This window comes from Cavenderia fasciculata, assembly GCF_000203815.1.
Source record: "Cavenderia fasciculata unplaced genomic scaffold Scf_EU5ZYIE02H8LDV-5, whole genome shotgun sequence".
NCBI classification, from domain to species: Eukaryota; Evosea; class Eumycetozoa; order Acytosteliales; family Cavenderiaceae; genus Cavenderia; species Cavenderia fasciculata.
In genome coordinates, this window is record NW_004457639.1 from 1,388,122 (window position 1) to 1,402,469 (window position 14,348).

At 30.2% G+C, this 14,348-nt stretch overlaps 6 protein-coding genes across 6 annotated transcripts; 2 read left to right on the top strand and 4 right to left on the bottom strand.

Moving 5' to 3' along the window:
• Positions 1-1,018: 1,018 nt before the first annotated feature.
• Positions 1,019-2,882, top strand: DFA_10390 (uncharacterized protein; the record flags this gene model as incomplete). Its single annotated transcript, XM_004354238.1, has 5 exons — positions 1,019-1,811; positions 1,899-1,928; positions 1,950-2,020; positions 2,096-2,286; positions 2,369-2,882. 5 exons carry the CDS (start codon positions 1,019-1,021, stop codon positions 2,880-2,882), a joined length of 1,599 nt encoding a protein of 532 aa, XP_004354290.1.
• A 312-nt stretch (positions 2,883-3,194) lies between these two features.
• On the bottom strand, positions 3,195-5,406 carry noxB (superoxide-generating NADPH oxidase flavocytochrome; the record flags this gene model as incomplete). Its single annotated transcript, XM_004354239.1, has 5 exons — positions 3,195-3,310; positions 3,380-3,965; positions 4,035-4,608; positions 4,689-4,917; positions 4,992-5,406. The coding sequence occupies 5 exons, from the start codon at positions 5,404-5,406 to the stop codon at positions 3,195-3,197; spliced, it is 1,920 nt and encodes a 639-aa protein (XP_004354291.1).
• An 803-nt stretch (positions 5,407-6,209) lies between these two features.
• Positions 6,210-6,888, top strand: rpl27a (S60 ribosomal protein L27a; the record flags this gene model as incomplete). The annotated part of the gene is made up of 3 exons (XM_004354240.1): positions 6,210-6,276; positions 6,401-6,476; positions 6,585-6,888. 3 exons carry the CDS (start codon positions 6,210-6,212, stop codon positions 6,886-6,888), a joined length of 447 nt encoding a protein of 148 aa, XP_004354292.1.
• A 261-nt stretch (positions 6,889-7,149) lies between these two features.
• On the bottom strand, positions 7,150-8,244 carry DFA_10393 (putative transmembrane protein; the record flags this gene model as incomplete). Its single annotated transcript, XM_004354241.1, has 2 exons — positions 7,150-7,353; positions 7,426-8,244. The coding sequence occupies 2 exons, from the start codon at positions 8,242-8,244 to the stop codon at positions 7,150-7,152; spliced, it is 1,023 nt and encodes a 340-aa protein (XP_004354293.1).
• A 231-nt stretch (positions 8,245-8,475) lies between these two features.
• On the bottom strand, positions 8,476-10,758 carry DFA_10394 (uncharacterized protein; the record flags this gene model as incomplete). Its single annotated transcript, XM_004354242.1, has 1 exon — positions 8,476-10,758. One exon carries the CDS (start codon positions 10,756-10,758, stop codon positions 8,476-8,478), a length of 2,283 nt encoding a protein of 760 aa, XP_004354294.1.
• Positions 10,759-10,854: 96 nt separating this feature from the next.
• Positions 10,855-14,159, bottom strand: DFA_10395 (uncharacterized protein; the record flags this gene model as incomplete). The annotated part of the gene is made up of 7 exons (XM_004354243.1): positions 10,855-11,429; positions 11,773-11,848; positions 11,923-11,988; positions 12,085-12,481; positions 12,569-13,421; positions 13,520-13,751; positions 13,821-14,159. 7 exons carry the CDS (start codon positions 14,157-14,159, stop codon positions 10,855-10,857), a joined length of 2,538 nt encoding a protein of 845 aa, XP_004354295.1.
• Positions 14,160-14,348: the final 189 nt, after the last annotated feature.

Here is a 14,348-nt window from a genome sequence, read left to right on the forward strand (position 1 = left end):
CCCCATCTCACCACTTCTGGGATTTCCCACTTGCACCATCATCTCTTGGGCATCAAAGACAACGATTAAGAAAAAAAAAAAAAAAAACAAAAACTATCACAAACAATATAATATACTCGCAGCATTTACAAGCAAACAAACAAGCAAAACTACGCTATCGATTGAAATCGTGTGTGTGTCAGAGGGGGGTAATATTAGGTATACTTACTTTCTTACTTGCATACAAACAAAGAATTACAAAAGAGTAATCGAATACATTTGAGACAAACCAATTTTAACAACACCGATTCACCACCACACACAACAACAACAACAACAAAGCATCGTTCACTTGCAAAGGGATAATAATATTAAAGAGAGAGAGAGAGAGAGAAAGAGAAAATACGAGAAGAACAACAACAATCTTTTAACTATCAATTAATAATAGTAATAGTAATATTCGTATTAATATTAAAAAAAGGAAACAATAATAGGTTTTACACGCATCCTTTTTATTCACCTCCCCATTGAAAAATAACATTAGATAACAGAGAGCGTGAGAGAAAGAGAAATATCTCTTCTTCTTCTTCTTCTTCATTCACTTTTATTTATTTATATTTGTTTGTTTGCTAGACATATATATAGTCGGTTAATAGTAGTCATCGTCATCATCACCTTTATAATAATAATAGTAGTAGTAGCAAGCGTTTTTGTTTCTTCATATTCAATTAACTTTAATAATAATAATATAATATTAACATTAGTTGTTTCATTTATTCATTTAGATCTTTTAAAAGTAAATTCAAATATATATTAAAGATATAAAAGATAGAACACATACTTTTTTTATAGTAGTAGTAGTAATATTAGTAATAATAGTTAGTAGTAATAAGAATAATAAGAGTAATAATAATAATAATAATACATACATTTTCTTTTTAAAAAAAAAAGAAAAAGAAGACTAATATAATAGTCTAAATAGAACAACAAACAATCCCCAACAACAAACAACATCTTTCTCCCGCAGAAAATGTTCAACATGTCAGGATTCCCATCATTAACCTATAAAAATGATGGTGGAGCATTCTCTATCAATGGAGAGAATGGTACAACCAATGAAAAGAATCAAGGTGGTGGTGTCATTAACAACAATAACAATAATGGAAACAAATCATTAAGAAAATCAAGAAATCATAGTAGACAAAATTCATCAAATATAAAGAGTGATATTGATAAAGGTAGTAAATCACTTTTAAAAGATTTTGATGAAACCTCTACCTCTACAACCATTGATAATAATAATAATAATAATAGTCTTGGAAGTTTGATTCTACCGATTGGATCATCAACAAAAATTGATTTGACTACCAAAGATTCACCATCAACTGAAACCTATTTATCTACACCTTCACCTACCTCTTCTGCATTGGTATCACCAACACTATCATCGACTTCTTCGATAGCCGATACTAATAGCAGTAGCTCAAAGTTCCCATCAACGGCCATACTCGTATCAGCAAGTGACTTGGTATTGATTTCGGATCAGAAAATCAACGAAAAACACCCCATCAAACAAAGATTACAATATGTATGGCAATGGCTAGTACATCAGGTTCGAACAGCTACCTACCAGACATGGCTCAAGCTGTTATTGGTCGCACTCATCATTGTCGGTATTTGTTTGGCCATTTTTGTATTCAAAGTGCAACACCATCTAGACGTTTTACAAAAGTTTGTGGAAAAGTTTGGTATCCTCGTTGGAGGTGTTGTTTATATTGGTATTTTTACTTTATTAATTATATTTTGTGTTCCTGTTACAATTCCAACTATTTGTAAGTCAAAAAAAAATAGAAACAAAAGTATATAGAAATAAGAATAATATTGTATCTAATCATTTGATTTAATTTATTTATTTTTAGTGGCTGGAATCATTTTTAAATTATGGTTTGGTATATTATTTATTTGGATAGCATCAATGTTGGGTGGTATCATTGCATTTTTAATGGGTAGATATGTATTTAGAAAATCAATTGTTAAATATGTAAGTTGATAAAATTGGAATTGAATGAAAATGATTTCATAATTAAAATTAATTAATTAATTGTTTTCCTTTTAGATTGAAAGAAATAAGAAATTACAAGCAGTTGATCAAGCAATTGGTCAAGAAGGATGGAAAATTGTACTTTTATTAAGATTGACACCAATTGTTCCTGAAAGTTTATTAAATTATGCATTGGCAGTTACCAATGTTAAACTTACTCATTATATAATTTGTTCTGCAGTTGGTTTAGTACCAGGTTGTTCATTGTAAGAAGATAGAAATAGAAGAAGAAATAGATATATATATATTTATTCATTTATTAATTAATTTTAATTTCAATTTGTTTAGTTTTATTTATCTTGGAACAATGATTGGTAATATTTCAGATATTGGAAAGAGACATATTCAAAAAGGAGAGATTGCAATGTATGTGGTCAGTGGCGTGGCAATGTGCTTTACCATTGTTTTCATCACTGTCATTGTCAGAAGAGCTGTAAATAAGAAATTAAATGTCGAAGAAAAGAAGGGACTGTTGGACGAAGAGGCCAATGTTGGCGAAGAGAACCAAGATGACGAGGAATTGGACGATCAAGTAGATCAAGAGGAAAAACCACACATCAAGGACATTCTCGCCAAAAAGGTCGCCGGCAGCAGCAAGAAATCCAAACGATCAAAAAACCGATTAATCGAGGTTGATGAATTTATCAATCACAGCGGTGACAGTCTCACTTTCCACGATCACTCTGATAGTCAGAGTGGCAGCGAAACTGAAGATCATCTTTTAAATAGTAGTATCAATTATAGCGATTTACAAAATCTTCAAGATCCAGCTTTAGTTGATTTAATGAAGAATAAGAATTAACAAAGAAATAATAACAAATAATAATAATAACATACGACTATAGATAGATACAACGAAACAACAACAACTAACAACTTTGATAATAATAATAATCTAAAACAAAAAAGAAAAAAAAGGAAAACAAGGTAAAAGAAAAAACTTTGTCTTGGTCTTTTTTTTTTTTCTTTTATAAATATTGTAATAAATTGATACTTCCCCCCTTTATTTAATGAGGAATTATCATCCTCATCCGATAGATGATAAGGATGGTTTTTTCAACAAACAAACAATCAAACAAACAAAGAAATGATGAATTCATCATCCTTGGATGGTTTAAAAATGTTCCTTGTAAAAATGTAAATGACAATTTCTTTTACCATTGTATTGTCTACAATATCTTTTAATTTCCACTTCCATTGGTCTTGGTCCACAAAAGAATAAACCAATCTCTATAAAACAAAATGATTAGTATAATAATAATAATTAATAATATAATTAATCTATTTTTGTTTTCATACCATTATTCTCATGAATTTTAGTTAATTGTTGTAAGATTGTATCCCAATTGGGACGACCAAATAAAGTTTGTGAACGAAGGCCAGTAATAAAATCAGAATGACATTCAGTATCCAAAGTAGAAATACTTTCTACAATATCGTTCCAATCGGATATTGAAATCGATCCTGTTAGATAACTATGAATTTCTACTGTTCCATCCAATGACCTTTCAACATCATTCAACATATACGTAAACCATTCAAAACTATTCTTTTCTCTTGATATCCAAAAAAAGTAAACTTTTTCCATTGTCGTTTTCTTTTCAGAAGTAGAGTTGTTATTGTCATTGTTGTTGTTGTTGTTGTTGTTTAAAAGTTGATATTTAACATGTTTTAAAATAGAAGAGAATGGAGTAGCACCAATACCAGCACCAATTAAAACTGCTATACGATATTTAAATACATTTTCACATGAAGCTCCAAATGGTCCGTCAATTCTAAGTATATCTTTACCATCCGGTCCCTTCATTAAATCGTTTTGAACAATTCCCAACTTTTCATTTGCATTTAATAATTTATATAATTTACCTGTCCAATTTCCAACAATCTAAAAAAAAACAACATAATTAATATTTGATAATATATTATTGATGATTTCAACTATCTATCTACAAACATTAATATGAACAGAGATAAAAGGCTCATCTGGAGATGAGGTGATTGTAAATGGATGCCATTCATGATTTGCAATGGATGGACAATTTAAATAGAGGTATTGACCTGGATTATATTTAAAAGGTTTATCTGTTTTGAGTCGTAGTTCCAATACTTTGGACGGATGTTGTTTGGCCATATGCAAGAGTACCGGTCTCGTACCACTAGACACAATTCTATATATTCTTTCAACCAAATAGAAAAAGAATGGTGGAGCTGCCCAATAATAGGATTGTTGAGGATACTGGAATAGTTTTGATATTCCATGAAAACAAATCAAAACAAAATAAACTGCAAATAGATGATGGGTATAATAAAACACTTCAAACATTGGTCTCCTAATTCTTTCAATCGACGATGTAACAATCAAAACCAAAACCACGATCATCAAATGTCCAGTCAACCCAGGTACCGATCTATAAAACAATGAATACTTGTTTGTTGCATAATCCAATATTTGTCCATTTAATCCATTCATAATTAATTCTTCTCTACTTGTATTTAATAATATTCTAAAATTATTATAATGTGATACACTATATATAATTAATCAATAATAATAAATCAATATTAGTAACCAAACCAATTTGACAGTTGATACCTATATAATACAAACCAATGAATAATTGAACCAATTATAATACCAAAAGCACATAATTTATGAAATGAAATATGACGATCGATTGGAATAAAGTCAGATACCCAAGTACCACGTACCCATGATACAACATTCCTAAGAACTGGTAACAGAATCAAAGTTGTATTTAAATTGATAATGGCAGCACTACATCTAGCAAAACAAACAGATAATCCAAATAATTGATATTGTTTTGAATTATAGGTACCTATAAAAATAGAATAGAATAGAATAAATAATTGGTTGTCTTGACTATCTTTATTATTATTATTTGAGACATACTATAAAACCTTTCAATTGCAACAGCAAGATTAATACCAATGAATATTAAAACGATTAGAACCGAATAACCATTAAACCACCACCAATGCCTAAGTTTAATCATCTTTGAATATGAATCTTCTCCTTCTTCTTCTTTGGATGACCTATCTATTTCACTATCGTCATCTCTTATGGTTACCTCTTCTTCACCATCTTCTCTTGTTATAGTTGTAGTTAATGATTCACTTCTATGTTTGTTTTGTTCTTCATCCTCTTTTTTTATCTCATTCAACTCTATATTATCATTATTACTATTATTATCATCTATTTCAATTGAAGAATGTTTTCCTTGAGATCTATGTCTTGTGTGACCTTTGACAATGACCACATCATTATTTTCATTTTTTGGATTATTATTATTATTATCATCAGACATTATTATTATTATTACTATTACTGTTATTATTATTATTGTTTACATTTGTAATATTATGGTTAAGGGTATTCAATCCTAGACCATACAACTAGTTATTATAGATCTGGATGAAAATGGTAATTAAAAATAAATCCAAAAAAAAAAAACAAACAATTTGAATTTTGTTCAAAGGTAGAGAAATCATATACACATTCCTCAATATATATATATATATATATAATATAATATAAACCAGAGGTCTATCAGTTAGGTTATTATTATTATTATATAATTTATTCTACATGATGACACAAGTGTCATGTGACATGCTTCAGCTTTCACAGTCCACCCTACCTATTACAGTACAGCACAGAACAATGCTGCATTTGTCTTGTTCGATACTCAGTCTTACTTTGTATCACTAGTACTTATCAAACTTATATCTATCTATCTATCTTTCTATCTTTAGCTCTACTACTAAATCATATATCTCTTAAATATCTCGCCGATTGTCGACAATGAAATCAATCCTATAGTTAACTTGTTCTGGAAACTAAATACAAAACTAAAGTAGTAGTGATGTTTTTGTCAATTGATACTCTACTCTTGTTTCAAGTGATAAAACGTTGTCTTGGTCGTCGAAGCATCATACGATCGTCTTAACGCGAGGACGGGCAAATTTTCTTTTTTACAAAAACCGAAAATTGTTTCAATTTTGATAAATTTTTTGTGAGGCGATGGCATGCGCGTCTGTGGTGAGCTGCTTTCACAAAATAGACTCGTCTTTGTATCTTGTTCCTCAGTTAGTAAGCTCAATAGTTACAATGCCTACCCGTTTCAAGAAACACAGAAAATCCAGAGGTGACGTTTGCGCCGGTTACGGTCGTGTCGGTATGTACTCACCTATCTTATTATTAATATATACATCGATATACTTTGACAAAACGCTAATCACAAACATCTATCCTCATACATATACAATTCTATCTACTCTCTTACTCTTTAACTATTACAGGTAAGCACAGAAAGCATCCAGGAGGTCGTGGTAATGCTGGTGGTCTCACTCACCACAGAATCAACTTCATGAAATAGTATGTAGTCACCACAAACACACAAAGACTCACACATTTTGATCACTGATTAAAAGACTTGACTCTAACAATATTCCTTACTCTATTACATTACTATTACTACTTTAGCCATCCAGGTTATTTCGGTAAGTTAGGTTTCAGAACTTGGGACTACAAGGCTCAACTCCACTACCGTCCAACTGTTTCCCTCGAAAAGATCTGGTCATTCGTTCCAGAAGAAGTCAGAAAGGACTGTGCTGCCAAGAACGACGGTACTGCCCCAGTTGTTGATGTTACCCAACGTGGTTTCTTCAAGGTTTTGGGTCACGGTCAACTCCCCAAGCAACCAATTATCATCAAGGCCCGTTACTTCTCCAAGATCGCTGAAAAGAAGGTCAAGGCTGCCGGTGGTGCTTGTTTGCTCGTCGCTTAAATTTTAATAAAAATAGGGTGCAAAATTTAACTATATAAAAAAACAAATATAACTATATCATTGTAGGTCTTTCTTATCTTTTATTTATCTCTTTACAGTATCTCTCTATCTTTTCATTCATTCTTTTTTTAAAAAAAAGATTGATAGTTTAATAATAATATTGATAATAAAGGTTCGATTGGATGTATAATATTTATATTTATATATTATTAATTGTATCTATTTATTTATTTGTTTGTTTGGTATTTTTGTCTTGTATCTTTAGAGATTTAATAATCTTGAAACTAAATTGAGACAAGCATGGGTCCAAACTAAAAGTCCACGTTTATTGGACATGAGATAAAGAATGCCATAACCTTGACATGGACATGCGGTACATGTCCACCATTCAACAAATAATAATAACGATAAAATAATAATCGTAAATTGTCCAAGTCCTTGATAAGCAGTTTGGAACATTTCATTCTACAAAATAAGTAAATAGTATTAGTAAACTGTGGTTTGGTTTGGGTTGTATAGTTTTAGTTGAGTTCATACCATATTGATGATTGGGAATTGTTTTGGTAATTGCGCAAGGACAATTTTACCAATGACGGCTAGTATGAGTGGATAGTAGAGAATATCAACCAATGGTTGTTGTTCGGCGATACCTGACAATAGTTCAGGTTGCTTGAAAGAGTCTGGTAAGAGATGATGATAACGTAAGATTAAATCAACCATAACTGCATAGAAAAAGACGATCAACAAACCGTCAGACTTTAGATTTGGTAAAAAGTTGCTTGTTGCAGGTTTAACAGCTGTGGCTGTAGTAGCTGTAGAACCTTGTTGTCTTTGTGGTTTAGCAGTACAAAATACAAATTCCCAAATGACCCATACAAGAGCTAGAGGGAAATAGACATAGATAAACTCTTTGAGTGTTGGGTTATTGGTCAGTTGAATACCAAACTTGACAAAGAGTGGGTGTTCAATCGATAGTATATTAGAGCATAACGATAGGTTGTTGGATGCCAGCAACGTTGAAAAGAGAAATACACCAAACCATCTAAAGGTGGTGATTGAGAAAGGTTCCTTTACAAATCGTCTACGTTCTCCTATATTTGCAAATGGTGATGTCGTTGGTAGTTGATGAGGTTGTTGTGTAGAAGAAGATAATGAACCTGTTAAAGAGTCAACAGCATTTTCATCATCATCATCATGATGGATTATTGGTTTAGGGGCAGGTTTGTTTGGATCATTGTGTTGTTCAGCAATGTAACCTAATCTACTACCTGCATTGCCTTGAATTCTATTTTTTCTTGCTTGTCTTCTTCTTTCCTCTTTATCTCTTTCCTCTGTTAGTTTATTGTCTGTTGACATCTTGAAACGCTTCTATATAAAACTTTAAAAGTTGTAAACGATGACTATGACTATGTGTAGTTTTCATCAAAGATGTGATCATCACACCCACGCTCAGACTGAATCGAATTTTCAAAAAAGTATTATCGTTGACCACGATTTGACCGATTTTGAAAGACATGACTATCAAAGATATGTATTTGTATTTTTGGGTAGTTTATGAAAATAAAGTTACTTTTATTGTTTTCTTCTTTATTCCATTTTTGTTTTATTATTGTTGTTGTTGTTTTGTTGTTGTTGTTTTGTATATTTTGAATAGTTATTATGAAGTAGAATTCTACTGTGACCTGTTGGTTTAGAAGGAGGTGGTGGAAATATAGGAGGTAGTTCGTTCGATGGAGACGATTCAGATGAAGAGGGAGGAAGAGGGGGAGGAGGTGCTTTATAATTTCTGTTTGGTTTAGTTTCTTGTTTTGGTTTTGGTTTGGTTGGTTCATCATCATCACTGCTGTCAATACTACTATTTTCCTCTTCAAAATCATTGTCCATTTCCAATTCTTCATTATTTTGAAAATGTAATAACTTCTCCTTTTCCTTTGCTAATTGATAGAAATCGATAAAGGGATGTGGTTTCTCTTCAGTTTGTTTGAAAAGATTGAAATATTGTTTGGTTGGATACCAATCTGAATTTGTTGTGTTGTTGGTGATGGGATTCGAATTAGTTGTTTGTATTGACCATACAACTCTTTGTCTTGTAATAAGTTGAGAATGGTCGGTTGAAACCAAATCTGCTATAATCGGTCTGAGATAATCCTTTAAATCACGTACTATCATCCCGAGAGATTCATGTGTTGGGACACTATCCAAAGTATTTGAAAATAAATCAATCATACCACTTGAATTGAATATAGGTGGTATTGTCTGATCACCTGATTTCATTGCGTCCAAACAACCCATTCTTTCATCTTCCAATTGTTCTTCACTTTTTCGTTCCTCTTTTTTCCATTCTTTCAAGGGTACCAATTTTGATTGATTTAAATCCCATCCACCACTACCTTCTTTATCATCATCTTCTTCATCTTCTTCTTCTAGTTGTGTTTTTATGGTTTTGTCATCGTTTCCAAATTCTTGTCGATCATCTATATTCCATTCATCTTGATTTAAAAATTCTTCCATTTCAATTTGTTCTTCTTCTAATTGTTGTTGTTCTTCTAGGTCTTCTGGTTGATTCATTAGGGTTATCAACACTTCAGTTAGATAGAGCCCAGTTTTAATATTATTCTTTGCAGTGCAGCCACCAAACACCTTGAATTCCGGTAGACTTGTAAAATGTGCCCACAAACTACACGGATCTTGCAGTATCTCGATTTGATTCTTTGACGCCAAATCCAACACCACTCTACGAAGTGTTGAATGCATTGCTCTCATTTCAACCATTTGTTCTTTATATTTATCTTTATCATGTTTTATATTTGTTATTATTAAATTATTATTATTTTGATTATCTTGTGTATGTGATTGTTGTTGTTGTGATTGTTGTTGTTGTGGTTGAGGTTGTTGACTAATATTCCAAGATTGTTTAATTTTTGGAATGATTGAATTTGTAGTTGTAGTTGATGTAGTAGTTGATGTTGGTTGATTAATATTTAAAGGTGGAATGACGGGACAACTCGAAGAAGTTAATAGTAATATTGGAGGTTCGATATTCATCTCTTCATCCTCTTTTTCTTCATTTTCCTCTCCTTTATCTTTTTCTTTGACAAGTTGAAATGTAGGACATGTATTTAATAGACCATAAACCATTCTAGTTGATTTTAATATAGTTTGTGGTTCTTTTCTCTTTCTCTTTAAATCTCTTTTAATCTTTCTTTCCATTGACTCTAATTCTAACAAATGGTTATTATTATTATTATCAATTTGACCAAAGTTACCAAACTCTAACATGAATTGATTATTTTGTGATATTAGAGGTTGATGATGATGATTTGAAGTAGATGAAGAATCATCAAAATCACTATCGATAGTGTTTGAATCATAATCTGTATCAAATGTATCACTTGTTTCATCATATTCATCAAAGTAATAATCATCATCATAATCTGAATCATCTTCTATATTGCTATCCTCTTGACGATTACGACGATCTAAATGATTATGATGACGAGGTAATCTAATACCTTCATTATGCTTTTTAATAGTATTTTGATGTCTCCTATGAAATTGTTTAACTATATCTTGAATAATGATTCTTTCATTGTTATTCGATTGTCTTGTTCTTTTTTGTTGTTGCGGTTGTTGTGATTTATTAACTATTGTATCAAATAGTAAAGGTTGATCTATAAAACTATATCTATTTAACAGTCTCGAGTAAAACGATTGATTTGAACATTCAGATGATGATACTTCATTATTAATATTTTCATCTACTTCATATCTATCTTCAATATCTTCTTCATTATTATCTACATTATTCTTATCCTTTTTAATCTTCTTATTATTACTCTTATTATTACTCTTATTGACTTTCTTTTTCATTATCTGTCTCTTTTTGAAAATGAAGTAAAGCAAAGTATATATTTTGAAAACCGACCGACTTGTCAACTTGTCATCTGACACACCCCCTTTATTTATTTATTTATTATTTATTTCTTCCAAAGATTGAGATAATTGAGTATTTAATAACATTTCAACAATATATAATCTATCAAGGATATGATGACGTTGGAATCTTTCTTTGATATACTCGAATATTTCAGAGGATTGGATTATCTTGTTTCCAAAAGTTTGTGATGTTGATGATAGGTGGATGGATGGAGGAACGATCTTTTGCATTTCATAAAATTGAACTAATCTTTCAACCAAATGTGATAGATAGATAGAATTGTTTGGTTGTGCTTTGATTGAATCGAGTAACATTTCAATGTGGAGTGATATGATTGGACCGAGATACCATCCATCAAGCTTGGACAGTTTCATAATCAGTTCTGACAAGTCTGACAATTCTTTAAAGTATGAAGGGAATGTAGCTGAGGAAGATGCCAAATAAGGGGAGGATTGAAGAGTCGAGATTTTTTGATGTGTTTTGGTAATACTATCTTTTATCCAATCCAACAAGGTACCTTTTTGTGTTGGTGAATAAGATAGACCATCATCTCTGACGCAGACAGCCAACTTTTTAAGTAACTGTATTTGACTACGACCCGATCCTAAAATACAGTAAAATACACGGTTAAACAGATCCAATGTATCTTGGTGTTGTGGTCCTTTACATTCCGATTGGGTTGACAGTAAACACAGTAATAAACATCCATCATGTTTATATTCTTTTTGATTGGTTACGTGTAATCGGATGGCCAGAGGGACAAGATAATTCATATAGGAGAATACTTTATCTTGTCGACTACCAAGACACAGTCTCCCAAGTGTGAATTCAAACAACAAATTTGGGTCATTTTGTTGTTGATTTTGTCGATCAATCACTCTTTTCAATATCAATGGTAAATAGATATATGTTTGTTCTTTAATATCTGCACTATAAAATATCCATACCACTAAATACTCTTGAATGAATCGATACACTATATCTTGTTGATAGTCTAGTGTTGTCAGCATTTTGTTGATAACTCTATTCAATGATTTCGATCGATTGTCCTCAGAGTATGATTGTTTTCGATCAAAATAATATATTATCTTGAATACAATATTCTCATCATCTTTGTATTTATCCAAAAATGAAATAATTAATGAATCCAAATTTGGTGACACCTAAGTAAAATAAATAAAGAATGTTAATTAAATTAAATATTATAATATTATTATTGATTATTATTATATTATTGATTATTATTTTGAATTACATACAATTGTCATTTTTGATTTAATATTTAATTCTCTTGTATATTTCTTTTTGTGGATTATTGAATCAAAGAAATATGATTCGGCTTGGTTGACAAGATATGGATGATTTGATTTCAATGATTTTTCAAACATTTGATCAATTACATCTTGATACAATGGATGACATTCACTGTCAACTTGATTTAAATGTTGACCAAATAAAAATAATCTACGTGGTTGTAGTAAATCTTGTTCCTGTTCTTGGTTAATGATACCATCATAAAATTCTTTTATACAATTGCCAAGTTTGTGATCGATTGGCATTTTTTTTGATAGTTTTGAAATTAATGTCATCAATTCGCATTGAGCAAGTACATTCCAACAATTATTATTATTATCATTTGAAACTATTGAGAAAATTCTATAAATATATATATTGCAAAAAGATTATATTAATATTAATATGTTTGTATGTTACATTTGGATTGTTAAAATTAGAGATACAAACTTTTGAATGAAATGATTATTAAATATTAAATGTGAATGAGATATTAATCGATTATTATGATTTTGATTTTGATTTGTTTGATGATAAGAAGAAGAAGAAGAAGAACCTCGATCAATATATCTAAAGTCTACAAGATTTAATATTTTAAGGATAATTAATCTATCTTTACAATCAATGGTCTGAGTTGTTGTTGTTGTTGTTAACAATTCATTAATATAATTAAAAATGATTGATACGAATATTTCATAGTTTGACCAACCACCAAGATTACGTATAACCATTAGACCAGATTTTGAATCTTTAACCTTTATGAAATGTTCGTCATTCCAGACATCGACCATGTATTTTTGAATATCTAGTTGTTGTGGAATAAAGTATTCATCATTCCTAGCATTTTCAAATAGAATTGGTATGGATAGTTTAAAGAATGAGTAAACATCCTCAGTCTTGTATAATTCTTGGTTAATTGATAATTGATGATTATAAATTCTATTTGTAATCTCTTTCTTGAGTTGTATTTGTTCTTCATCTTGATCATTAAACTCATAATGTTTAAAGATTGATAATAACATTAAAACTTCTTTTTCTTGTAAATCTCTGTTACTTAATTCTAATCTCCAAATATTACCCAACGTTTCAAATATTATATTTGAATAATTGATTGATTTTATCTTTGAAATTCCAATCAATATATAATCTATAATTTCTATTATATATGGAATATGTTGTTGTTGGTCTTGTTGTTGTACATTATTTGTATTATTATTATTATTTGTATTACAAATATTATTAAACCATTTAAATATATCAATTTTAAATATTTCTTGGTCATCACTATTATTATTACTTTTGTCTATTATTATTTTGAATGAAAGAATGAATGACAGTGAGTATAAATATAATATATCTATCATCATTATGAGTATTAAGTGATTGATTGTGGTTACATACAACGATTAGTTAACATTAAACATATCATTCTCTTTAAATGAGTAAATGCAATACTATCAACTAGAGTGGTTTGATGGCTATGATCATAGTTTTGGAATGCGTCAAGTATAGATGATCGTATTTTAATCTTTGTTTGATTGCTTAGAAGATGTAATATACAATCGTGATTGACCATCTTGATATCATTCTCTATTCTTGTTGATAGATAATACAATAGCAATTGTAAACATGTCTACACAATTAAAGCATTATAGTTGATCTTAGTATATAGTATACAATTAATTGATAATATAATACATACATTGTTATTAATAATGTTATTGTTGTTTTTGTTTGTATGATTATGACACAACATATCGACCAAGTTTAGTATACCTTGATTAGGGTTTAGTTGTATGTCATTGACTAGTTGTCTGACATCATCATCATTTGAACTAAACAGGTGCTGATGATGAGAGTTCACAACAACCCCTATTTGTTTAGCACTGGTAGTGGTAGTGGTAGTAGTTGTTGTTGTTGTTGTTGTTGATGACAATCGATAAAGAGTAGTAGGAGGTGGGAGAGGTGGAGGTGGAGGAGGAAGTGGAAGCTGACTTATATCAATGTAGTCATGATGATGATGGTTATTATCCTTATCCATTATTATTATAGTTGTTGTTATTGAATTGTACAATTATAATCATACTAATATCAGCTGTTGTCATCATCTTAAACAATATCATTCTACGAGAATACTTTCAAAAAATATCATTGACATGATCTTGTTTATTTCTTTTTTTTTTTTTACAAAGTATTATTTATTATTATTATTATTATTTATAATATTGCA